The following is a 26,833-nucleotide window of genomic DNA, read 5'->3' on the forward strand; positions in this document are numbered from 1 at the left end:
ACGCATACTCAACCCAAACACACTGACATAAACACACAAAAAGTAATGGATTTTAACTGTGGTCTGTTGGTGCTGTCTTTTTCATTCCTTGAGGTCTTCATTTTTTTCTCTCTTTTTTACTCTCTTCCCATCACTTGTCTCAATGATCACCATTTTGAGTTCAGCTGCTTCATGAATGGTCCTATTATACTACTCATCAGATACAGCATTTTCCCTCACTACCCTCCCTCTCTCATGGCAACTCACTCATCAAAGTTAACTTCATGATCTGAATGGGAAAACCAGGGTATAAAAATCCATCTTTTCAATACTGCAACCGTGTTTATAAAAATGTTTACAGTGTATTTTTCCCTTAAACCCTTTGGCCTGGAAAAGCAGTTTTTGATCAGCTTTTTCAAGCAGACAGCAGTCAAGCAAAAACAACAAAACAGCAGTTGCCCTGCGTGTTTGTGGGCAAGTTTAAAAGTCCATGGTTGAACTACAAATGTGAAAGGATGGATCACTGTAGTTTTGGCCATCACAGTATCACAGTTACAGTAGAAAGATGAGATGAATCTCACATATATGATGGAAAATTCGAGAACGTACAGTATAATCCTATAGGCAAAAAGATTGAATATGATTGATCAGCTTTCAGTGCTTTCGTGTTATAGGAAGTCACTCTCCTGACTAAACCTTTCAGTCTTTTATCCTCCATGTTTTGCTGTTTTGTCTCACTCAACAAGGTCATTCATAAAACCCTTGACATCTAACAGACTGTATTTGTTCCGTCCGTTCTATTTGCTCATTTCGGAAACCCTTAGTAGGGTACTGTTCATCCTGTGTATTGAAAACAAAATATAATAAAACATCTTGTTCCTCTCATGAATCTGACACCGCAGTGGCTGGCAGTGAGTTCAGGTCCCCTAAGTTGAATCCATCTTGATGGATGCCGTTGTGGTCTACCTCGCTGGGACAACACAATCCATCCTCTGCTGTGTGACAGTCCTGTGTCCATTGTTTACCGAAAACTACCCAAACCTTCACATTCTCAGAGACTCGGAGCGCAGTTTCTATCTACAGAACATAAATGGACTGGATTGGATGTAGTGAAGGATGAGTCGGGTCGGCTTGGTTCGGTCCACCTCCTTCTGATGTCGCTACGGTATACAATAGATGGCACATTATTTGGAAAGAGTTTAGGGCTAGCTCTGGTTGTGGCTGCTCCCTTCTGCGTGAGACAGTGGGACCGGAGAGGATGTCGGGGTTGTTGGAGATGATAAACGTTCCTCAATCTGACTCTAGCATCAGATTGAGGAACGTTTATCATGTGGAACAATCTACACCACAGTATTCCGCTGCCGGTAGGGTGGAGGCGGCAAGACGGTGCCAGATTTCAGGGAAAACTCGGACATGTATTCAGGGTTTTCAGCTACTGCCGGCCGTATGTGTCCGTTCTGCTTATAGAAGAGCTTGGCATTCGTGGAACCTCCCTGGGCACCATCAGGGGCCGCCTGGTTAGATGATTTGGGAGGCAAACTGTGCTGCCAGTATTCTGGGTTGTCAAAGGTCACCTTCAGCTTCTTCCCAGTGGCTTTACCTGATGTCTGTCCTACTCCGTGCTTCAGCATGCTGGCTGGGTGTGTGGTGGCATGGATCTGGTAGGCTGGCAGGCTACCGTGCCCAATGGTGGCTGAAGAGGACACGACACCTGACTGGCACACCTGGGTTTGGGCAGTAGTTCCTGTTTGGCTCTGGATGGTAGAGCCACCACCTGGGTTGACAGGTTGTCCTGCAGGTTTGATGGTGTGATGGGCGTGGAGAAGGTGAACTGGTGGACCGTGGTGGCAGGGCATGCCAGATGGAGAAGGCTGGGCTGTGGGGAGGGGGTAGTGGGGCAGGCTGGTCTGGATAGTAAGTGGGAGGTGGGATCCTGAGGTTGTGACTGAGATGGAAGAGGATGGCTGGGTGGGAAGGGGCAGACCATTTCTCCTCAGGACCTCCAGGCCCAGCTCGGCAGGGCTGTGGAAGGTGTTGAGGTAGAGGGGCTCATTGATGTACTCGTCCTCTCCTTTGGGCTGGCTGTTCGGTGTGCTGTGGTAGCCCGGGTTGTCCAAGGCATGGATCTCACCATTTTTATGTCGTGAGACAAATGGGTTCTCCTCAATCGGGTTCAGGTATTCTGTAGCAGTCAATCAGAAAAGGGGAGACAGGGCAGGGATGTGGAGAACAAGAGAGAGGAAGTTTATGAGAGAATAAGACAGACAAGCAACATATCCACAGAAATTAGATCAGTAATAGAGAAAACAAAAGAAATGGAAATTGTAAGAGAGTATGAGAAAGATCACTCGCTAATGAGGGGAGAAGATGGAGATGGAGATGATAATGGCGGTAATGGCAGCCACTCAGGACCATACAGGCAACTTGCCAGCAGTTCTTTGGCATGGGAAACTCCATCTGCCGGGGCGAAAATGCCAGCAAATGACCCCTCTTCACTGCTTCCAAGCGCTATAATAGTGGGGTGCGAAACCTATTGATTTTTCCCACTCTTCTGCTCCTTGACATTGCATCAGATGCATTTTGCTTTGGGCTTTGTTATATTTTGAGCTGCTTAAAAATCAAAGATGATAGTGTAAGAGCAGGGCTGATTGACTGAATTGTGATCAAAGGCAAAATATGACTCTGTAGTAGCTGACATACACTACCGCTGATGAGACTGATGAGAATTTTGATGACAGAACATGTAAAAGGTGCACTAGAAGAGAAGTCACTATATATACTCGCACATATTTTACATTTAAATGATGTTACTGTCTTTGTGGAATGGAACAGCACATTTGTGTTGTAGTTGATCTATTAATGAGGTTTATTCCCATTGACCATACCATACCACCATTTGCATGTACAACTACAGTATTTTTTGAAAATGTATTCTCCTAGAAATTACTTTAACATAATGAGGTTAAACTATTTGAATATTTAATATTGCCTACACTGTGCTGTGGATTCAATAAAACACCTAAAAGGCTCTGCATATTCACCACAAAATACCCCGCAGGGCTGCAGAACTACCTGACCTTATTTTTAGTTTCTGTAAAACACTTTTCAACAATTGTGCTTGTTAAAATTGTTCTGTAAAATAAACCTGACTTGACTCACTGGGCCACTATTAAGTGATTTCAATGGATGTAACATTGAATTCACAGTCTCAGTACCTGAGGAGCTCTTGTCTTTCATGGGGGTCATGTATCCATCCTCATCTGTGTCCCCTCTGGAAGCCCTTTCCCCCAGGAAGATGGTGGGGTCAGCGCTGTACCTCTGGCCGCCGCTGTCTTCCCCCCCAGCTTGGCTCAGCGTCTTCTTATGCAGGCTCCCGTTACAGCGCTGGTCCTCCAGGGCCGGAACCTGGCCGACTGCAGCTTCCTGGTTTATACAGGCTTGGGCCCCCACCACAGGACCTTCTGCAGGGTTTGGACCTCCATCACGATAGCCAAACTGGTTCTGAAGTACAGAGGGGATTGTTGATGAATGAAAAGAAAAATGAAATGTGATATTCATGAACAAACTGTACTGTAGGTTGGATTTTCATTGGTCTAAAACACACAAACTTTGATGCCTGTTTTATATGGCTCTTAACATCTATTTTGTATTTGAAGAGCTGGGGCAATATCATTAAAAGAATATAATCAAATAATACCATAGTTCAATTGAATCAAAACACATATGCATGGCATGAATGCCAAAAATAATCAAATTTGAGCCAATTGTACACCACCTGCAGCAAATGAAGGGAGACTTTTAACATGTGCAGTTCCCTGTTGAAAGTAAAATTCTACAACAAAGTTCTGTTGGTGTAGTCATCAGCCTTAAGGGATTGTGAGGGGCAGCCAGGCAAAGCTACATTTCAAACACCAGAACCTCAAAAAAGAACAAAAAAACCCACAAGAAAATACAAAACATGACATGTGAAGCGAAGGGCTTCCTGTGGTGCTGTGTTGGTTTGCCGTAGGCTATTTAGCCCAGGCCTACTCCTCTGCACTCCTGCCAACTGCAAGCGCTACAGCAGCAATTACAGCAAGCAAAGCTACAAAATGCAACAGAAAAAAGGAAACATCCTGGGGTTATATCTGCCCACCTATTCCATGGATGGATAAAGAGAACTGGATACAGCGTTGGAGGAGGGGCTCTGTGCATTCCTATGAACGTTGCTCAGTGGTGCATGAACCTAATAAAGCCACTTCCCGCCTAGCTACTGAACTGTTAATAATGAAACAACATATAAAGGTATTCTTTGTTGGATATTCTATTTCATTGGTATAGTGAGTTTTACTTTACTCAACAATGTATTAACTGTAAAGGTTGTTTAAACTATGCTAATTGATTAGATGTATATATTTTGTTAAAGTTAGAGGAATTAATAATTCTTCACAAGTCAGAATGGCAACTAATTAATGAATAATTCTGGCCATGTCAGTGACTGCAGGTCAGGTTTTGTGAGCTGATTTAAAGTTGATCCAACAGAGATGAGAGCTCCAGATCCCTGGATTGACGAGCCCAGAGCCAAGAACTGCCGACCTGCTAACCCAAGTCTTTGTGGAATAGAACTGCATACTGACCCTATTGTTATATGTGGTCGTTGAATATTGCAAACAGCCTTTTCCGCATCTTGTTCGAGTCGGGTACCCTCTGATCTTGGTCCAGTATAACTGTAATCTTTACAAACTAATTATTAATGTACTGCACTACCTCAACTAACAGTAGTGTTAGGAGCTGTGTGCTACACTTCTCTCTTGCAATCAACTTCCCCCTCCTCCAAACTTCGTGGCTCATCCCTTCTTCAAAGCCAGTCATTATCCGCTCCTTTTCAAGTATGGGCGTGAGAGCAAATCAGCTTAGATAAGATAACCGTGTGTACTGGACTGTGTCTGCGGCAGCGCAACCTGAATAACTATCTTCCCCTGGCAAAGTCAACCAGCTCATGGATTTTAACAATGAATTGCTTTCCCTGTCTGAGCATGTAGGAGCTTTTGACTGCATAATAAAAAGAGGTTCAATTCGTGATAGGGGTCTTGACCTTGAACACACAAGACTCTGGATGGATTACGGTGTGTGTGTTTTTGGGGTATGTGTGTGTTTGTCAGGGAACAAAGAGCTGCTGGCGAGCGGGTAGGTCACAAGTGTAAAGGTGCATAAGATGCAGAGCCGTTGGGCAAGCAGCATGTGGTGCACGATGCCGAGCAAACAGCCGAACCAGCACTCATTGTCTATTAGTAAACGGCTCCGGCATTTTAAGAGAGCGTCTGTTATTTGCTTATAGAGCTTTGAGTAATGAAACCTGGGGCCTGGGGACCCAATGCATAAAGAGTCCCGGTTTAAGCCACACACACCGGGATGGAAATGATGGAGGTGGCCCATTAGCAGAGGAAAATCATCAGTGTATTGGAAGTTCTTTACCACCTTGAGTATTTAGAGGACAGTGAGTTGGGCTGTTTTAGAACGGATAGAACATAAAATGCTATTGAGGATAAAATTAAATCAGTACACTTAAAAGAATTTCTATGAAGAGATATGACTCATTAAATAAAAACGATTATAGTTGAATATAAGATTATATTCATGCCTTAAGATTTAATACTAAGACATATTCCGCATTTAACTATTTTTGCCATAAAGTAGGCTCAGAGACAAAGTATTGCAGCAGTTTTTTAACCATTTCAAGGTTGTGACAGTTCAATCCAAAACATTTTCTTTCAGCTTTTTGCACATGTTTTAAACAGTGTCCTTACTCTATTAGAGTCGACCCGAGGCCTGGTTGTGTATGACGGAGGAGCCATGTTGAAACCACGAGGAACCAGATACTCCTCAGCATCCATCAAGTCGTCCAGGTCCTCCTCATCCAGAAGACTCTGGAAGAACTTGCTGTCATTGGGGCTGGGAAGCTTCATGCGGTCATCACCCTGAACAAATATTTTTATTTCAATTGAAGTTTCATTCAGACACTACATACATTTGTCCAGTAAGCGGATGGTTGCACAGGAGAGCCTTGTTATCGAATGTTTTGACAATGAGCCTGCTGAGGTGAACACACCTGGATGACCAGGTATCGCTGGGGATCACGGGCCATTCTGCAGAACTCAGCGGCAAGCTCCTTAAACTTCGGCCTGCTGTCTGCATCAATCATCCAGCCTGGAAAGGAGAAGGATGGAGTGGGAAGCATTGTAGCGGGAGTGTGAAGAGGACAAGGAACAGGTTAGATTGTGAGTGATATTGTCTTAACTCAAGTTGTGTTCACATTACAGATTTGTGTACATGTGTTCCCAAGAACATTCAGTGGTTTCCTAATCTTGTGTGTTTCTCTGATAGTTTATTGCCATTTTACTGGAATGGCTTGTGTTGATTACTTATTGCTTTGGCAGTTTGTCAGTAGCCTGCATTTGTGTAGACTACTGCTGTTGGTTCAGTCTTGGCATGTAACACTAGTAATATTATTTCTAGATATTTAACATAAAAACGTACACCGTATCTTTAAAATATGGGGTGATGTTTTTAATGTATTATCCCAATAAAAGTTCTGTAAAAGGTGCATTTTAAAAGCATACTCTGTAAAATTGCATTAATTTAAGATTTATTTACTAGAAAACACTGAACAAGCAAGCGAGGTGTTCACTTTTAGTTCCCTGTATTCTGAGGGTCTGCTCAAGGGCTACTCAGAAGTAAAAGGAAGAGGGAAAAAGTGTTTTTCATTTTGATCTCCAGCCCACTTTCCTCTCCCTGAGGTCACAACTGCAGTAAACAGACAAAACCCCCTGAAGGTGAAGTGAGAGGCCAGGTGGTGTCTCAGCTGAGATTAGACAGTAAGCAAACTGAGTTGCTGATTTCAGTGTCTGCATCCCTATTTTATTTTCTGCAGCAGTGATGGTTATAGTGGGGTCTGGGTGCAATCCTACACAAAATATGAGTGTTTAATTTCACATTAAGCACAATATAATTGTTTGCTACAGTTATGAATAATCTGTGGTCTAATGTTTTGTTTTAAACCATGACTGTCCACATTACTGTCTCCTTAAATAAGCCCTGACCCTCTGTTTTCTGGCCTGTCTGTCTTCGCTCAGTTCATATAATTTCCGCTTCTAGCGCCCCGCACAGGCACATTACCTAAATGAGGTGCAATTACTCCGGCAATCAAACTCTATTTCATCTTTATTGGGGTGGCACAGAGGCAGCGGGGCACACAGTGTGACGGCACACCAAATCACAAACAACGGCTCTCAGTCAACATGTAATTAGAATTAATGCGGCCAATTGCCCAGCTTCCTTCTGGCTTTCAATGAGGCAGCATGACCCTTGTGGAAGTCTGACTCAGTGATTGACCTGTTTTGACTATTTCAGATCATCGTCCTGACGTCACCACATACCTTTGTGTTTGTTTAAATACACTCACACCACAGATATATGAGAGTAGCATTGTACTGTGAGTAAAAATGAATCCAAGATTTCAAAGATGTTAGGAGGATAATCAGCCTTATATTGGATATAATTGATACAAGGAACGCAAAGGATTACAAATAAATCAGGAATAAATGGGAAACTAAGCATTTTGCTACTTGTTAATTTAATGAAGCCCCTTTGACCTCTCAGCATTTCTAACACTTTTGTCTATATACATTTTATATAGCATATAACATTTTTTTTTCTTCTCCAGGGGAGAAAGAGCTGGCATTGTTATTTGCCTAAATTGCCGGAGGGCTTTTATGGTTGCTTCTGTGCTGTCGAAAGCCATTGGCAGTAGTTTTTCATTTGGAAGAAAAACAATTAGATATTATGACATTTCGGTTGGATTAACATTTTCGTCTTGGGAATATGTTTTGATATGAAGCTCCAAGCTGCATCACATCATTCTCTTTCAACACATTTGGCATTTAAACACTCTGCTGTTGTCCTCATCCAGAGCGACTAACAATGAGTGCAGTTTGAATTCAAGTGCTACAAGCAACTAATAATAAGTTACATAGAAAAGAAAAAAAAGAGATAATTTAACAGAACAAGAATGGAGAACTGCTTAAAAAAAAGGAAGTCAGCAGAGAGAAGTTGAGGTAATTTTTATGAGAATTTCAGCCAACAGCAGGGGATAAGGAGTGACAGAAAAGTCTCTCTGAGTTCAGACAGGGTGGAACGATTAACAGACTGATGCAGGGAAGAGGATAGCCAAGCAGCCGATAGCTGGCACGGCTCAAAGCATGGATTGGCATGTATGGCTGGATCGTTTCCTGGAAATATGGGAGGGTGGATCCCTGTGCAGGCGTGTACACCAGCACTGGGCATCTGAATTCAGTCAGGGGAAGGAGTGCAAGATGGTAGAGACATGGGAGAATTTGGGGCGGATGAGGAGAAGGATGGTTTTTGGATGAGAAGTATAGGCTTGGATGGAGAGTTGGTGGTCCAGATGGAAGATGACATGGACAAAGATGTGGGCAGACTCTCTCCAGTGAGGACAGGCCTGCATGTTGCAGAGCAAAAAAACCAGCATCTCATCGGAGTTTCGTTACAACATGGTTCTTCTCTTTTTCCTCTGACTACTTGTTTTCTCCTCTCTCCTTTTTACATATCAACTCCTCCTCCAGCCTTGACTCAAAATCCCAGAGCTCAAATAACGCCTTGCAGAATGAATATTAAAAAATGAACCCTTTTATTAAACTGCAACTCATCTGTGACACCTCAAGTCAGGTTGCGGTGTATAAACATGATTTTTTTTTTTAAAGAAAAAAAGGTGAGGGGCTTCTATTTAAATCAAGGATGACAATCGCTCACTGTTGTGGAGTGCTGCTTTGTAACACTGTCTCCAATACTGCCATGGATTTTACTATTTTGTTTATATCTAGGCAATTAATATCTCTGGCTATATTGGGGGATTGTGGGCAATATTTCAAATCAGTGAGCAGCACTGCTTTATGGCGTTATGTTTTTTAACAGGATGAGAATGTATTTGGACTTTTCAAGCTGGTTACAGATAAAGTTTGACATTTTATCAATATCACCCAGGGTCTTTGGTGGCATTAATTTTCTTCCTATGAATTTTATTAGTTGTGCACATTCTTTGTGAGTGTCTTGGATTGTAGAGTAGATATATCAGTATGTGGGTGTCTTTGTGTGTGTGTGTGTGTGTGTGTGTGTTTTCTCACATTTGACCATGACCATATAGACGTCTATGGTGCAAATGGGTGGCTGTGGAAGGCGTTCCCCTTTCTCCAGGATGTCCGGGATTTCCCGCGTGGAGATGCCGTCGTATGGTTTACCTCCGAATGTCATCAGCTCCCAGATGGTCACTCCTGGAGGATGTGATGAGGTAGGAAGAGAGAAGGAGAGCAAGACAGACAGATAGAGATGGGAAGGTGAGACAAGAAAGACGTGTCAGAAACAATATAAGCAGATGGATAAGGGGGCGAAAATGCAAATAAAGGAAACAGGATTTCAGGTCATTGCCTTCTTTCCTCCCACCGGTATGGGCATATGAAACAATGACGTCTACATACTGCACAGATGAATAATAATACATTTAGCTTTTAATTTCTGTGCACTCACCGTAACTCCACACATCACTCTGATGGGTGAACTTCCTGTAGTGGATGCATTCCAGGGCCATCCATTTAATAGGCATCTGAGGTGAAAGAGAAAGAGAAGGGGTTTCAGAATAAATGAAGCACATAGACACACACAAAAAATCTGCTTCATTAGTATCACATGTATCATATTATCATAGTATATTTCTTTATATTTAAACCTGAATCACTCTATTAGGCTATTTTGCTCTACTGTTGTGAAATATTGGGAAATCGACAGAGCTTTCAACCATAGTTTTGCTTTGGTCAATATTACTCAAGTACTGTGATTGATTAGCTTCAGTCTAACCCCGGGATCATCAATAATGAGTGTGCTTTTTAAGATACTAAATGAGATTGTATTGGCCATTTGTCTCACATGATCTCAATAGCCGGGTAGGTTTACAGCAGGCTGCGTGTGACATAGTAATAACAATGGGTCCTTTGACATTCCTGACAAGGACGATGTCACACATCAACATATCTTACTTGCCATATGATTTCCATATTGAGTTTAAAGGGTATTTTCAGATGTAGAGTCCACTGAACAAGGCAATTATCTAGCTTTTTGCATGTGAACGCACATATGCACATGCATGTACACGCTGCGGCCATTTCAAACACAAGCCCCTCCGTTTGTGTGGAAGCCTGACACGCGTGCTCGCTCTTCAGGGAAATGAACGAGAAGAGGGGAAATGAAATGCTTCAGGTTGGAAATGTGTTACGGTGCCACCAATTTCGTCTCTGTTGATTTATCTCCCGTGGCATGTCTATTTTTATGGCAAGCATGGAGATCTGCTGACAACAGCTCTCATTTATCAGGGCATCAGTGAATACCAACATGGAGTCAATCACTCAGACTAGGTTGGTGTGGTTTATGAAAGTACATCTTCTTCTTTTTTTCTTCGTTCTGCCCACAAGATAACAACACCAACTCAAGATGCAGTGGCTACCTCAAGGCCTCAAGCTGAATAGATGCAGCAATGAACACAGCAATTTAATAAAGGGAGTTGATCAGGACAATTTGCATAGCAAGTCTCCAGTGAGGAAAAGAGAAGGGGCGTCTGATTAATGCAGCCTGGGTCCCCAAACAAAACAAAGTGATTGGAAATGTGGCTGCAATATTTGTTTGGATGAAGTGTTTCCAAATTGTATTTTACTGAAACTAAGTTCACCAGACTTTACTCGACCAGAAGAGTTTTCACAGCTTGGAAATTGATACAAACTACATATTTTTGCTCAGCATTTATTTCATGCAGAGACAGTGTGGTTCACTTCAGTTATTTTCAAAACTAAATTTGCAGCCACTCTAACTGGCTATATTTGAAAATGCTATTTACATGTAAAGAGTTTTCGGGTTGTTTTGGTCTCCAAGATCTCCATCAACATTTAACTGCCTGATATCTAACATGAAAATGGCTAAATTTCCTCTCCTTCTTCCTCTTCTTTTGGTTGGTTTCCTCTGTTCTGCCTCCTTATGCTCTCCATTATCACATATATAGAATTTAGGTGATCTAATTTTTGCATTTTTCACAGAATGAGCATAAAACAGTGATTTGATGGCGGGTTATAAATATTACCTGCTAACCAGGGGCCGAAAAATAAGTCCTATAGTGCTGCAGCATCGAGACATCATTAAAATCATTATTTCATGATTGTGAAGTCGTCTGACAAAATAAACATTAATGCAGGTTAATGACGGCAGCTGTGTGGTGTGATTAGCTACGCTGACATTTAAAATGAAAGATCGTAGAGAAACCTGAGGGTGATGGAAATGTTGTCTTCTAAACTTGAAGTCCCTGAAAGTATCTGAGCAGGGTTATGTCAGGGTATCTTAAGGGTTATTTGATGTTAACAGCTGCACATTTATGGTCTGGTCATTTGAAATGAGAAACATGTGTTCTCTTTTTTTACTTTTTATATATTAAACATTAGTCTATTAGCATTTGATCAATTATACACCTTGGTTAAAGCTAGAATTACATACTTCTCGCTTCTCTTCCCCCAAGTCTCACTTCCCTGTCTACCAGCAGTGACCTAATGTTTTATTACTTTTTGGATGCATTATTTTCCATATATGTCAACCATCTTTACATGTGTGTTAAAGTGATGTGTAAGTACTGTACACACACAAAAACATGCACACGCCTCCACTTACACCAACCTTGCCCCCGTCTGCGTTGTACTCCTTCTCATCAGCGTCCAGCAGCCGTGCCAGGCCGAAGTCGGTGATCTTGATGTGATTGGGCGACTTCACCAACACATTGCGAGCGGCCAGGTCCCTGTGGACCAACCTCCTCTCTTCCAGGTACATCATCCCCTGAGAGGAGGAGAAAGTGAGAGTTGGAATTATCTAAAGCAGCAGTTTCCTTGATCTGAATGGCCTGAGATCGTCGATGCGGTAAATGTCAACACTAACATAAAATGATTGTCATAACTGTCATCATCATTAACGCCCACGCAGACATTCAGATTCAATCTTTCATCATTAACATACTTCATATTACTGAGTCCTTGGCAGCTTTTATAGCATTTCAGATATGTCAGGAAGTCACAAATATAGACTTTTGATGAGCAGAAAAATAGAGCAGAACAGCATGTCAAAACAAATAGTACAAAACTCAACATTTCTCAACTCCACGGTTTCTGAGATACAGTTATCATATCCACAGAGAGGCACAGAATCCAGTGTGAACACAAGAGACAATTCCTCAGATTTTTACAAGGCATGGACGTTCAGTGTCTTTAAATTCCTGCATTACAAATGATGAAACATATTTGAAATATTACAGTTGCTAATGATTATATTTAGAGCAAAGTACATTGTGCAGGAGCGTATTCCCTACTAATGTGCAATTCAAAAGCTGGACCAAGCAGCTAGGATGACTACAAGATAAAACAGGTACTGGCTGTATGTCTTAAAGAGCATAAAATCAATATCTATTTCTTGTAATGTGTCCAATTCAAGTGTAATCTTGTTCAGTCATAATTGAGATTGTGTCACTGACATGTCGCCTCTGTGTCCTCGGTAACTGGGGCTATTTTCAAGATGGCTAAGCAAGGAGAACAATGGATGTCCTTCCAATTTTGTTAACGTTGATTATGAACACCCGGTGAGCAAAGCAAGTAAGCTGAGAAAATAAACAAAGCCTTGAGCTAAGAGAGTGGCAACTTTGCTTTGCAGCCATAATTTGTTGCTCAATGGGCTGGACGGAGCTTGGACTCTTGACAGCCGCACAAAAATCTATTTGCAACCATGCGAGCGTGCTTTCTCTCACACACACATGCACACACACACACACACACACACACAAGGATTTACGTCATCCTGTGAGTACAGAAACACACACCAGCTCCCAGGGACACCAACATACGCCAACTTTTCTTCATGAATACAAACACATGTCATCATGGCCAAGTAAGCACAGACACACTCCTCTCCGTCTTTTGTGCTCATAGCTGAACAAAATAGCCAAATGAATAGGGAGGCAGGCAAGGCTGGGCCAATTGAAGTGTATTAGACTGGATGTTAAACAAGTGGATGCCACTTTGCAAGTGGATCAATAAAAACACCTTGGTGAGGAAGGAGGCAGTCATTGTACTCAGCAGACAATGAAACATTTCAACCAAGGCCCACGCCTCTGCTGGCACAAGAGAATCATTGCCTATTTGAAATACTTACAGTGAAAGCACTGTTTGTGTGTTTGTGTGTGCGCGCACTGAGGCAAGTTGTGTTGAAATGCTCGTTGTGGCGAGCCGCCCCGCGCCGCCTCCTCCCAGACGAATGTGAGGATAAATCGATAGCGCAGACGTCTGGCTAGCTGCTGGCTGAGCCCTCATCCATCATTCGCCGGCCTCACTGAGACAGATGCGTAGACACACACTTGTACACACACACACACACACTCACACACTGACAGAGACCACCTATACGCAAAAGCAAGACATATTTCACCAAGCATACTTGGTGACTCTTGCAATATTTCTATCTGTCAGTCTGTTTGCATGTCTCTTGCTGTCTACAGTATCTCTTTTTAGTTTGGGACACTTCCTCATCTTCTGTCTCTTTCTGCTTAAGTAGCTCCTGTGCCTCTTTCCTCACCAATATAAGAACAATGCACTGGGACAAAGGCCAAAACACCCCCCTTTTACTGAAAGTGTATTTAAAATAGATTACTTCTAGGGGATTCGGGCAGGCGATCAATAACAATGCTGATTACAATAAGCCCGAAGACGGCCGTGCCACGCAATATTTATCCCCGATGTTGACGTCGAGAGGAATTAGGAATCAATGGCCCACACAGTCCATTAATACACTTCGACTTAAAGTGACGGGGCAATGAGGGGAGGCCATCGCACTGACAGGGAAATGTACAGCAGCTCAAGGAGCCAATTCATTTTCAGCCACTCCGGGCGGTAAACACAGGCACCCCAGCGGAAGATATGGGGGCAGGCTTGGTTTCAGGTCGAGAGGGTCCTGGTTAAATGTCACAATCCCCACAGTCCTGAGATCTTTTAAAAATGGCAGAGGAAAATCTTGTGATTTGATAATCCATGATTACGCAATTCACATATTGTAGATCATACAGGAAGTCATTAAACCTGCCATGTTTTGTTTGGTTAACAATATTAAAATGTTCTCCCTCCTTCTTACGCTCTGTAGCTTTCAGCTGTTTCAACTGTGTATGACTGACTTGTCACCAAATCATTTATATACTGAATTAATCCTTTTTGTTAAAGAAAACTGAGTAAAACACAAACATAATAAAGCTGTTGACTTCAAGTTTCAACAACACCTTGAATAAATGGTGAATGACTAAATTACCTGCCTGCCTGAATGGCAAAATCACTTTGTGCTCTCTCTCTCCATTATTTCTCTGTGGAGAAAACAAAACTGCCCACTTCAGAGGAAGAGCCTCAGTTTGTGTCGTGCACCACTCCAAACTTTTCCACTGTGCTGCTGAACTTAAAGTTCAAAGTATGTGTTGAGGGTTGACATTTCACGGAAAGTTGATGTATGTGTTGATGTACAAAAATGGATCTTCACTGAGTTTCTTTACAAGCACAATAAAACTCTAAAGTTAATATTGTTATGCAACAAATCTATGTGAAAAAGTGTATCTTTATGCACAAGGGCAATATAATTTATTGACATTACTGAAGCTACGTCCAATTTCTTTTGAAAAGTCTGTAGGTTTGGAGACACTAACAATCCACATGAAAGGCTCCTGAAATTCATATCAAAAGCCCTTAAGCACTTGCTGATTTGCAGCAAGACAGATTGAAGCCCCTGTGGACTTAACAGAAGTGGATCTTAAAGTCTGTGACACTGTGAGACTGAACACTGAGGTTGTAATTTACAAACCCCATGGAAGGTGACTTGAAAACAGTAGTGGCAGGACTTCTTTTCTCGTTCTTTATAGATTATTTTTCAAATATACTCTTACATGTTCAAACCACAATCAACATATGCAAACAAATGCCATAAATGTCTAGAAATGCACTTACTGACCAAAATGAAATACTATGTTGAAGCTCAAAATGGCACATATCCATTTTCTGCAAAAAAGGACACATCCAATAACATTTTGCCATATTATTGATAAAAAAAAGTGCCATTTAATTTGGATGTAGGTTAGTTTTCTTATTATGGAAGAAATTGTCAATGTTAATGTTGACATTAGGTCAGAACCAGCAGCTGCAGTGTTGAATACATTGTCCAGTTCATACAAGGCCTCCATTTCCAGAAAACACATTCTTGAACCCAATATAAAAGGTCTCAACAAGCAGCTTTTCCCTGCTCTCAAAGTACACCGAGAGCTTTGTGAGCCACAAGCTACATCGGAGCCTTAAGGTTAAGGACCCACCGGCATGGTTGCACATCCCAAATGACACTGGGGGTATGTTTAAGCCCTCAGAGCATGAAGTGCTGCTGGAGTAGTTTGAAATGTTTAGACTTATTTGTGCCAGAAATACATTACTTTATGTAACTTTTCAATAGCTCTTCAACCAAGACCTTTGCAAGAGTCAGGCTGTGCTTTAGGACAAGTCAGCAGTACTGTCACCCATCAGCCACCCTGTGCTGGTTTGTGGATGTGAAGTAGAGACAATCATTACGTTGTGTTGTTGAAGACAAAAAGGAAAGTGCTAGTGATTGCAGCCTGTTTAGAAATCAGACTTTTGTGTACTTTTAATGTAACAGACATATCGGTGAATACTGTATATCTTTATTGAACTCTTAAAACTAGTATTGGTCATGCTCTGGTCCTAGCCCCCATGAAATATAAGACTTAAAGTGGAAGAATGGTCTGCCCTTCAGTGCTACTAAGATAAAAGACTGATTATAAGACTTTAGTGAGAGAAATATGTAAAAAATAAGGCTTTGAATTGGTCTTTTCCTCAGTTTTAGAGCTCAGCTAAAATACTTTTGAGAGGATGTGGTTTGTGGTGAATTTTTAAAAAAATAGTTTATCCTCCTCTGACCCAACAATAGCTACCAGGTAAGATAAAATCTCATTTTCAAACAACACTGAAGGTCTTTTTTCATCTCGGTGGAGTTCTGAATTGTTTACAGAGGCTAAAAGTTTTCTAAAGCACACAACAGACAAGGTCAAGCCTGGTCTGTGACCCATTAGCACCTTCTCTATAGCAGGAAGAAAAGAAGAGTAAGGAGCTGATTCTTCAGTAATAGAAGAAAACAGAAGATGAAACCAGGCATTAAAAAAAAAAGAGTGGAGTAGTGAGGAACTGCAGGGAGCAGTATACCTCAGCAGGAGTGAGAGAGATGCTGCAGAATAAAAGATGCAGCGTATTTAGGAGATCAGTTGGAAGGTAAGTGGAGGAAGAGGAGGAAGGGCATGATGGAGTAAAGCAGGTAATGATTCAACTCAGGTCATCAGGAGATGGTATTTGTCAAAAATATTACCGACATGAGCTGTATACAAACATGAAATAGTTGCAGGATTTATTTACTTTTTTGTATTTGTTGCCAGGCAACATGTTCTTTGAGAAAACAGTAGGAACATGAGTGGTAAAATAGTTTTAATGATACAAACCCTTGCACAGTATCCACGTGCTATAGTTTATGAGAATTCATGTTAAAAATAAAAATAAAAATAAAGGCAGGAATGCTCAGTTTCTTACAGGAACCAGAAGGTGAGGTGTCTGTTCCCGGAGGGAGCGATAAGAGCGCCACATGTGGTGCAACCCCCTCCCGCTGAATCTCCCGCAGCAAACCCCAGCGCCCCTCCGAACGGGTGAAGAGGCAGCAACAATGTGAGCAATATGGGACTGTCCGCACACTGAGTACTGGGACCAGTGCGATAAGGAGTGTGCACAATGGGTCCGTTCAGGTGGTGCAGGTGGTCGTCTGTCATACGCTGTGTGCTTTGGCGGAAATAGAATGGGAGGCATTCCCACAGAGCTGGCAGTCTCCAAATCACGTGTGTGAAAAACCTCCTTGCGTGTGTGAGTGTGTGTTTGTGTGGGAAAGACAAATAGAGAGAGTGAGAATGAGCCAGTCAATGTCCAGATGCACCCTCGCTTTAATCGTGTGTTACACAAATTCAAATTTTATTCAGAAATATTGTTCTAAAAGTTAAATCAAATTGATCTCAAGAGCAATTTTACAAACAGGAGCAATTTGCAAGAAGGGAAGACAGGAGAAAAAAGGAAGTTTATAGATAACGTGCTAAGGGAGTGTACTGTGTTGAATTATCTCAGCAGAAGCCAATAAGCTCCAAACTGCATCGCCGGTTGGTTTGGATGGTTAATGAACAATCCAGGTGAATGTGACATAATGTGACATATATAACGACAGCTCAGCGGTGGCGCAGCAGTCGGGGTGTAGGCCCATTTACTCCGCAGTCAGCCGTTCTGGAGCTACGGTGCAGGAAAAAAATGCACCTATCTATCAAGCTGAGCTGAGCTGGGTGTGTTTATGAGCGTGTGTGTGTGTGTGTGTGAGGTGTGCATGCTCAGCGTGGGGGTTTGAGGGATGAGATAAACCATGCGAATGAAGCTCCCTCAGTGGGATTTTTTTTTAAACAATGCAGGACCTTATCGACGCTTGATATCTTCCTGCTTCCATTCTTAATTATAGCCACCTCAAGAGAGAGAACCAGATGTAAAATTATCTAAGCTCTGTCACCGTGATCTCAGTTCCCCTGTGGGACAGAGAGATCCTTCCAAAATGTCACTATGCAGGCAATAAAAGACCACTGCTGGCAAATTTACATGAGCAAATGTCAATAATTTTTTTTGCTGCTGTGGTGGAAACAGAAAGAGGAAACAGTAACTTTTTGATCAGCGAGACTTAAATCTCTGCTCGTATGTCAAAAGAGGATTATAACATTCCTGAAAGTTATTTTACTGAAAAAAAACAACACTATGAAATCATAAAGCTGCAATAAAAGATTACATTTGTAGCAATGCAGCTAAATGTCCTTGCCAGGTGATCGTACTATCCAAGCATCAATTAACTGCGCTCAAGTGAAATCCTGTGAAGCTTGAGATAGCCTATGGGCAGCTGTGAGGACAGTAATGATAGGTTTCACCGACAGCTCAGCAGCCTCGTAGCTTGACAGGTGAACCGAGTGGACAGCGAGAAAGAAAGAGAGTGGGGGGAAAGAAGCAGCATGAGAACATCTGATCTTTATTTGAATCAGCTGGCCGCCAAGCTGTACACTCAATGCATAATTCAACCTTCACAGTAATACCTATAATTTGGCTGCTACTTGCTGTGACACGGAGAAGTTATAATTTTTAATCACAGCGGATAATTATCGCCGTGAGAAGCTGTCGGACTTCTCTTGATCCATCCTACCTGCTGGTCATTTCTGATATTGAAAGACACAGATTGCACGCATAAACACAGGTCTGTGGATGCACATGAGTGATCATATATGCTCAAATGCGGGATTGTGTATGCATGGGCACACACGCAAAAGGTGCAATATGTTATTTTTTCCCTCCCTTTGCTTCATCCTGTTAGTTATGTTTATAATAATAAGGCTGCTATGGTGTATTGACAAAATGGGAACTTCATTGCGCGAAAATTGATTCGTATCGGAACGTGGCGTAATGATTATTTTGTTTGTTTTATTAAAGTGACATTGGTGGGACTTGATAATCGACAAAGTTTCATACAGTGAGCAGATTTTTAGAAGCACACGCTTATGAGGTTTCTGGAGTTGCAGGAGAATCTCTGCGAATTTCCGCCACCACCGTTGTTCATCTTTTGCGTGCATATGCCTTTGTCTAATGAGTCTCGGCTTCAGGCGTCATGAGTAATGGGTGTGTGTGGAGAGAGGTGACTGATCCAATCAGGCCTCCCTACCCAGTGGATCTGGCAGTCAAATCCCTCCCCTTATGCATCCTTGAGCACTGCTGATCCTTACCGATAATTAGAAATACCCGGGGGGTTTATCCCTCTACCACCAGCTCGCCTCATCACTTCTTCCTCCTTGCTCTCCGTCTGCCCCGTTTCCTCATTTTGTTGCATCAGCAGGGACACCTTCGTACTCCTGGGGACCAGTCGGCGCAGGCGCGCGTGTAAGAATTTGCGAATGTGTTTGCGTTGGAGGAAGGGAAAAAAGGCTCAGGGTGCACATTAGTTGGTTTTGTTTTTTTTATGATGTAGGAGAGCATTATGAGTTGCGCTGTTTGGTAATCATGGCATGATGTGCTTCCCGACAAGCTCTGAGATGCAAAGAATTGTGGGACTGCATTATAATGAAGCCCCAGGGAAATGAAGTGCTGAACATGGATCACTACCGTATAGCCTGCTGACAGTATTAAATTCACTGTAACTTAGTAGAATATGTTTTAGTAGAAAATATAAAGTGGAATAACAGACATTCAATGTACGCATGCTGTACTGTACGCATATCAATCATTCACAAACTGGTTATCATTGTTACTTGTCTTTAGTGCCTTCTTCAGCCAGTTTGTGTGCACAAAAGTATAAAAATATAAATTAATAGTAAATCTGTTGACATGCAAGCTAAGGCAGCTAATTCTGGTTTCATACATATATATATATATATAGTAGTAATTTTAGGAGTAATTGTCTGTATCAGCTTAACTTTTAAGTACAAAACATTTGAAAACAATTACAACAACAAAACATGCTTCAGAAAAGGCCAGTAAGTGAACACTGAGTTGAGATTTTGTCAAACTACTATAGTACTTTCAAAGTCAAGAATGGAATTTGATGCTGAATATTTAAAGGAGACACAGGCAAGAAGCTTCCGAGGCAACAGATCCAACTCAAACTTGAATAATATAGTTAAAAGCTCCAGTAAAAGCTAGTAAGAAAATCCTTGAGCTGGGATTGTTTTGCCATACCACTACTTCCATGGTCATGAATGCATTCTGATGCTAATGATAATGATATTGCTTTTATTACAGCAATAAATAAGCTTTCATTGATTTCAGGCCAAGAAAATTATAAATAGCCAAAAGAATTCAAATTAGAATGGAGATTTAATTCATGAAACTCAAACCTTTGTGGATATAAGCAAGAAAAATCTGAGGTGACTTAAAATATTTGAGATTCTAATTTGAACTATGTAGCACTTTCATAAATTTGTATCCATTCATATGATAACACTACATTATAGTATTGATTTGCTCCGAGTCAGTTCTGACTTTCTATGTTCAACATGTCCAGAATAAACATGCTAGAGTGAAAAACCCCATGCTGCATCATCTTTGCTCATCAGCTGTTAACAGGAATGTAAATGGTTGTAGTTGACAGGAATCATGTTCATAGCCATAATTGCCTTTCAGCATATAGCTGAATGTTTTATTCACTTTATAGTTAATTGCTCCCACTATAGCACCTTTTATTTAAATATCTGCTGTCTGAACTGCAGCATGTTATTTATGAATAATATACACTATGTCAATCATTATGTGACACCTGGCATTTCTAAGAGAGGCTGCATGTCTATATATATATGTATATATATATATATATATATATATATATATATGTGTGTGTGTGTATGTGTGTGTGTGTATGTATGTGTGTGTGTGTGTGCGTGTGTGTGTGTGTGTGTGTGTGTGTGTGTGTGTGTGTTAATATTAAGAGGGACAATTAATTAAAAATATATGTAAATCAAAAGCAAGTGAGTGTCTTTCATAATGTGAAATTACAAAATAATTACTGATGTTCTTATAAAGCATAATGCATGTAGGCCTGGCTCTACTAAGATCTATGATGAGTATCTTTTTTTATGTTTTCAGCATGCCTAAGGTGCATCTGTGGGAGGCCTTGCAAAACAGTTGGCTGCAATGTTTTCATGAGAAATAAAGACGCCTGAGATGTATGAGCCACCAAAAAAACAGGGAAAAATGTGTCAAGGGAATGAAGAAATGTCCTTGGGGTACAACAAGTAGCATGAAGAGTGAAACCAAAGTAATGCTCACACAGAGAAGCTCGCAGCTCCAAATTTATACTGACATCTGATGGATATTTCAGCTTATAACCTAGATCTGATATCATCAAATCATGTTGGCTGCAGATATGTGAGCATATGCCTTGATTGAAATGATAATGAAGTCAGGTACTTTGCATTTATACAACAGCTCTTATTTTCTTATATCCTAATATCTGCTCAGCCAAGCTGCTATGGGTGCAAATATTATGCTAAGTGACTATTGATAGAGTCATGTACTGTAGACAAGTGGACAAAATCCTATCTTAATCCTTGAATGTTCACTTAGTATCAGTGTCAGTAATTTGTACAGCTACAAGATAAAACGTGTCAGAAATATGTAAAAAAATAAAAATAAAATACCTTGTTCTAATGTTTTGAACAAAAAGTCTCAGGGACATGATCAACATCCTTATTGATAAAACTGAATTTCTATCAAGGTTTTTGCCGTTTTATAAGCAGGTCTGGCGTCGCAGGAGGAAAAAGAAAAGAAAATCCGAGCAACTTCAGGTGAATTGCAAATGTCTAAAAAACACACGTCTGTGCCCACATGCCTGAGTCCATTGAGACGCTCTTCTGATTGGATGACATGATAGACACAAGAGTGCAAGCAAAGAGTGAAATCTATCTGGCGAGGGAGGGAGGGAAAGATGAAAGATATGTGATGGTGGGGGAGGGAGTGAAGGTGAGAGATAAGCAGGAGGAGGATGATGTTGAGGCTCGGCTAATGAGTACAGACTGTCACGATTCGTGCCTCGGTCCCGTGTCTCCCTGCCTGTTGCCACTTCCCCAGTGGCTCTCTCCCTCTCTGTGTGTGATTGTGTGTGAGACAGGTGTGTTGGAGTCAGAGCAAAGCCCCACCGGCTGCAACCCATACTATAATCAAGACTTCTACATATACTAAGCCCTGCCAGAACATAGCCAGTCAGTCTATGTTTCAAGCCATTTTTGCCTGCATTTATCAGCTATCTTGTTGTTGCCAGTTTCCCCTAGCCTGACGCTGTCTCCTGTTCCCTGCAGTCCCGTATGCTCTGTCTCTAGCCCCTGACTCCTGTTCCCTGCAGTCCTGTCTGCTCTGTCTCTAGCCCTTGACTCCTGTTCCCTGCAGTCCCGTCTGCTCTGGCTCCCGTCCCTGTCTCCTGTTCCCTGCAGCCCCGTCTGCTCAGTCTCCAGTCCCTGTCTCCTGTCCCTCCTCTCATCAGCCCTACTTCCTTTGCCCAGGACTCCCACTACACCCAGCTTCCACAGATTCCACTCCAGACCTCCTCCCCTTGCACCAACCTAAAAGTCTTGCCCTGCTGTGTCCCTATCTCCTTGCATCTGTACAGCTGTGCTTGGGTTCCCCTGCTCCGCCCCACGTGACACGGAGATGTGTTTGCTTAGCACAGAGCGGTGTTTGCCAGGAAGTTAATGACACAGAGGGCTCCACACTAAACTCCACCAGATTAACCAGATTATATCTCCTACCGAAGCGGGGGGGGGGGGGGGGGGGGGGTTGCATCTCCGGGGAGCCACCGCAGGATGCAAATCTCACACACACGCACACACACTTTGATGTGAAACTTTACACAAGCGCACATGAATGCACACACATGGGGCAGTGAGAGCCAAAGATCAGGAGCCAAATTTAAAAGTCCAGAGATTTTCCTTTTCCTTTTCCCTGACTAAGCAGAGGAGGGGAGATGACTGCTGATTTGGCCCGAAAAAGAAGACCACTGAGTGTATAGTGTGTTTTTTCTTCACTCTGCGTGTGCTTTTTTCCATCCACATTCAGTAACTAGTAATGTAAATTTAAACAATCATGCTTGCAATCATGCTTGCGCATTCATGCATATTTTATAGCAACGTAGTAGTATCAAGCTTGCCTTAGAGAAATTATTTAAGGTGCGGCGGCCATCATTAGCACCGTTAATCTGTAAAACGCTGTCCAAAGCCATCGGCAGACAGCAGAGCGCTATAACTGGAGGGTTCTCCTGCAGGGCATGTTGTGCTGATGTCAGTCCACCAAGTCCAGTTCGCCGGTGGGTATGTTAATGGAATCTTTTTACTCTCGCTGCTCACCAACCAACGGCATGAAACTGGCCTAGATACAAGCTACACCCCCTGCACCCCCGTCCCACAGTCATAACGTCTCCATTCTTCCAAAAACCAATCAAGACCCTCTTCTAGCCCGATCTCCAATGCCAAAGCCAATCATTTCAACAGCAGGACAGTGACTTGCTGAATCTATTCTACTTCCATTATATCGAGCCCGAGGAGAGAGGTTGTGAAAGGAAGACAGAGAGAGGAAGAGAGAGAGTGGAGAGGGGAGCCAAATTAAAAGAGTCCCCATAGCCCCACATACACTCAGTTCTGATCCCATATTTAATTCAGTGATTGATTTCTTCATTAAAATACATCCCAAACCTAATTATTCCATTAATAATCCAAAAACCTAATGAAAAAATATGCTGCATATGTGTGTGAGAGAGGGCAAGAGAGTGAGAGAAAATCAGTTAATTAGTGATAAAGAAAAGATGGAGACATGAGGGAGATGCAGAAAGACAGGTCATGTTGATGCATTAAGAAAATCCTAGTTCTCTAAAACTAAACAAAATGCAAACACACACAGGGTCACTTGAGGATATGCAGCCTGGCCTAGGTGATGTATAAGGGGAAGTAGGGCAGATTTTTACCACTGTTAACCTGAGCGACGCCATGGAAACAGAGAAAAAGGCAGATTTGTAAAAGTAAAGTTGTAGCTGTTGGAAGGAATGGAGGAAAAGTGAGGGAAGGATTAGGTAGGATATGAAGGGCAGGGAAGAGGAGGAGAGGAAAGCAAACAAATAGAAGGGATGGAAAGAGAAGAAAGAAAATGAAGAGGAAAGAAAAAGAGACAAGGTAAAGGACAGTAAAGAGAGGGAAATGGAAAAAAGAAAAGTATGGGAAAGATCGAGACCAATAAATTAGAGGCTATTCACACCAATCTAGAGAGACCTCTGCGTGTGTCCTGCACTGAGTGTGTAATGCGTGTGTGCGCTCTTGTAAGCGTCAGTCATTGTTTGTGCGTGTGTGGCAGTGGGAGCGGGGCAGCCCTGAGTGTGGCTGTAGATTAATGGGGGCCATTATCTCAATGCCCAAAACACTCAGTGATGAAGAGTCACTGCCTGGCGACAGGCCTCGGCCAATCAATTTGCGGCGCAGCGGTCACCTGCCCGGGTCAGAGCCCACATACGGCGGATGTTTGTGCAGTTGTTGTGGCGGTGGTGGGTTTGTTAAATTGCCGCAATATTACGGTGAAGAGGGAAACAGAGAACTCTCTGCCCAATTCAGGCATAATTTCTCTGCGGCTGTGGCCACTACAATGTTGATGCTGGACAGCAGCTAAGAACATTATTACATTTAAGTGTTATTCAAGTACAGTTTTAAGGTACTTTTACCTAATTTGACTTTTTAAGTTGGACTTATACTTCTTTTTCAGTGCACTAGATGGATGCGTCCAACATTATCAGGCCCTGGTCTGCTTCAATCATACATCCCAAAGTAATTGTGTTTACATTCCTTCATTCACTTTGTGACATAGAGATATGATGGGAAGGCTTCCCCCATCTTGCTGCTGAAGTGGAGACTAAGCAGTGGAATTATTATCGCCGGAGTAATGGTGTTTACATTTTCTGATTCATGTTGTGAAGGAGAGCGATGATCAAGGCGAGCAGAGGGTTTATCTGTGTTCACAGTCTACTGTTAATGAAATGCTAAAATTGCTGAGACCTTCTCTTTTTCCCCAACTTGCTTGATACTCTCTTCCCTATCAGCTACCTCCACTGGCATCAGAAGCATGTTGGAGAACACACAAGCAATCCAAGCTGAATAAATCATTTTGTGCAGATTGAATAAACGAGATATAATATGTCAATTATTGAGCTCTGGTGAACTCTATTAGACAGGCTAACTGTTTCGCATTTTTATGTGAGGCGAAGCTAACCAGCTGTTAGCTCCAGCATCACACTGAACAGTGGTGGAGAGTATCTGAGTGGTATCAATTTGTTCTCATTTAACTCTCCCAAAATGTCAAAGTACAGAACTTCTTCTACTTCTGCCACCTCTGGCACTTGTGATTTTAATAAAGGTAGCCACTCTGTATATTCAACAAACAGTACATAGTTAGTCCTTAGTCTAGTCCAAATGTCTTGTGTCCTTCTGTGTACTATAAAGATCTTTTTTTTCCTGTTGTTTAATACTTTCTCTGCTGACCTCTCTCCTGTCTTCTACCTTAACAAAACCCTTTTCAAAGCTAACTGAAGACCGAAGGGAAATTATTCTCCCCTTCACCAGAAAATTGTCTGTCCACCAAAGGATGCTCTTTCTCCTGGAGGAGAGGTTCCCCATCATTACACTGAGAGCACAAAGATCACTCTGAGAAGAGAGTTATTTATTCGGCTCACATGCTCAAACACACATGGGCATGTGCTCCGATTCACACAAAGACACAAACACACACACACATGGATCCAAAGATACATCAATACTCATGGACATACTTAAGGGAGAATGTCTGTCTTTTCCTGGCTTGAAAAATACCTCAAGGCTATATGATGAAGGACCTGTGAAGAGGATCCAAGAGGCTAATATAACTGAGAAGAACTAAGCTACTTTGCTTAAATGCTGTTAGCATTTTAACTCCATGGGCTACAGTTGTATGATCTGGAAAACCTCACAATTTTTTAAAGTCTGTCTTAAAACAACAGTCAGGTATCCATAACATTGAAAGAGGTTTTCCTCGCTGTAATCATTCCCCCTGTTCATACTGACTATTGAAACATCCTCTTCAAATGCGCTTTTAATGTAAGTGATGGGGGAGGGGGCAAAATCCACAGTGTGTCCACACAGTCATTTTATGCAAAAATGCATTCAAAAGTCACTGTGAAGCTTATATGAGACTTCAGCAGTCTGCCACAATTACAGTTTCATCAAATTCCCTCTTTGTGTTTCATCAGACAGTGTTTCCATGTAGAGCTGTGCTGGAAGTATTGTAACAAAACGAGAGACTTTGGTACCAAAAAGACTGTAACATTGAAAGATATCCACTTGATTTAAATCATTTAATCACTTCAGATAAACTTAAAACATTTTCAGGAAGGACTGTGGATGGCATCTTCTAATGGCCAGTACGAACAGGAGCATCTCACTGTTGTTTTATGACAGAATTGGAATGTGAATCCGTCCTTTAAAGTAAATGTATCTTAAGTAATCTTAAGAAATGTTAAAGTTTGATCATTTTAGCCATGCTAGAGATTCATTCATGGCCCCCAAAAGATGAAGCGTGGTGACTTTGGTGATCCCTTGACCTTTTCTCTAGTGGCACAATGAGGATGACATTTATGGTTTTGAGTGAAATGTCTCAACAACTATAAACTATAGCTCTTGACTGGTGGGAATGAGTCCCGCGCAACCTCGCAAAGGTGGTCTCTGAGACACTCAGGGGCTGTGCTGTAAACATTATGTACCACACTGTGTCATAGCCGCAAAACTGTGTCCTTCAAAGGCAAACATCCGAGCTGTTGGAATTGCCATCTGCCAACATGAGAGAGCTCTTGAGTTCAAACCTACAATCATCTACTCTTTTCAGAAAGGTGTTTTTTTCTTTTATAGAATAAGGATGAAATAGCTAACGTTATGAGTAATTTAATCAATTTTGACTTTAATAAATAAATATTTGCACCAAACTGTGGTTTCAAACTGTGTAATGTAGTTCAAATAGACACTCTAATCTGAAACAAATGAAGCCATGACTATGATGTTTGTCCCACACATGCTACCATTAGCGATGTGTCTTCT

The 26,833-nt window shown here is 41.9% G+C and overlaps 1 protein-coding gene across 1 annotated transcript in view; it reads right to left on the minus strand.

The window, feature by feature from the left end:
• Positions 1–1,319: 1,319 nt before the first annotated feature.
• Positions 1,320–26,833, minus strand: part of si:ch73-383l1.1 (receptor tyrosine-protein kinase erbB-4) — a 238,891-nt gene continuing 213,377 nt past the window's right edge. The window contains exons 21-28 of the mRNA XM_062414855.1: positions 11,740–11,895; positions 9,559–9,634; positions 9,159–9,305; positions 6,068–6,165; positions 5,766–5,936; positions 3,195–3,480; positions 1,964–2,161; positions 1,320–1,579 (exon numbers count right to left, since the gene is read on the minus strand). Of these exons, the coding sequence (XP_062270839.1) occupies positions 1,320–1,579; positions 1,964–2,161; positions 3,195–3,480; positions 5,766–5,936; positions 6,068–6,165; positions 9,159–9,305; positions 9,559–9,634; positions 11,740–11,895 (1,392 nt within the window). The remainder of the gene's footprint in view (positions 1,580–1,963; positions 2,162–3,194; positions 3,481–5,765; positions 5,937–6,067; positions 6,166–9,158; positions 9,306–9,558; positions 9,635–11,739; positions 11,896–26,833) is intronic.

This window comes from Scomber scombrus, chromosome 24 (assembly GCF_963691925.1).
Source record: "Scomber scombrus chromosome 24, fScoSco1.1, whole genome shotgun sequence".
NCBI lineage: Eukaryota > Metazoa > Chordata > Actinopteri > Scombriformes > Scombridae > Scomber > Scomber scombrus.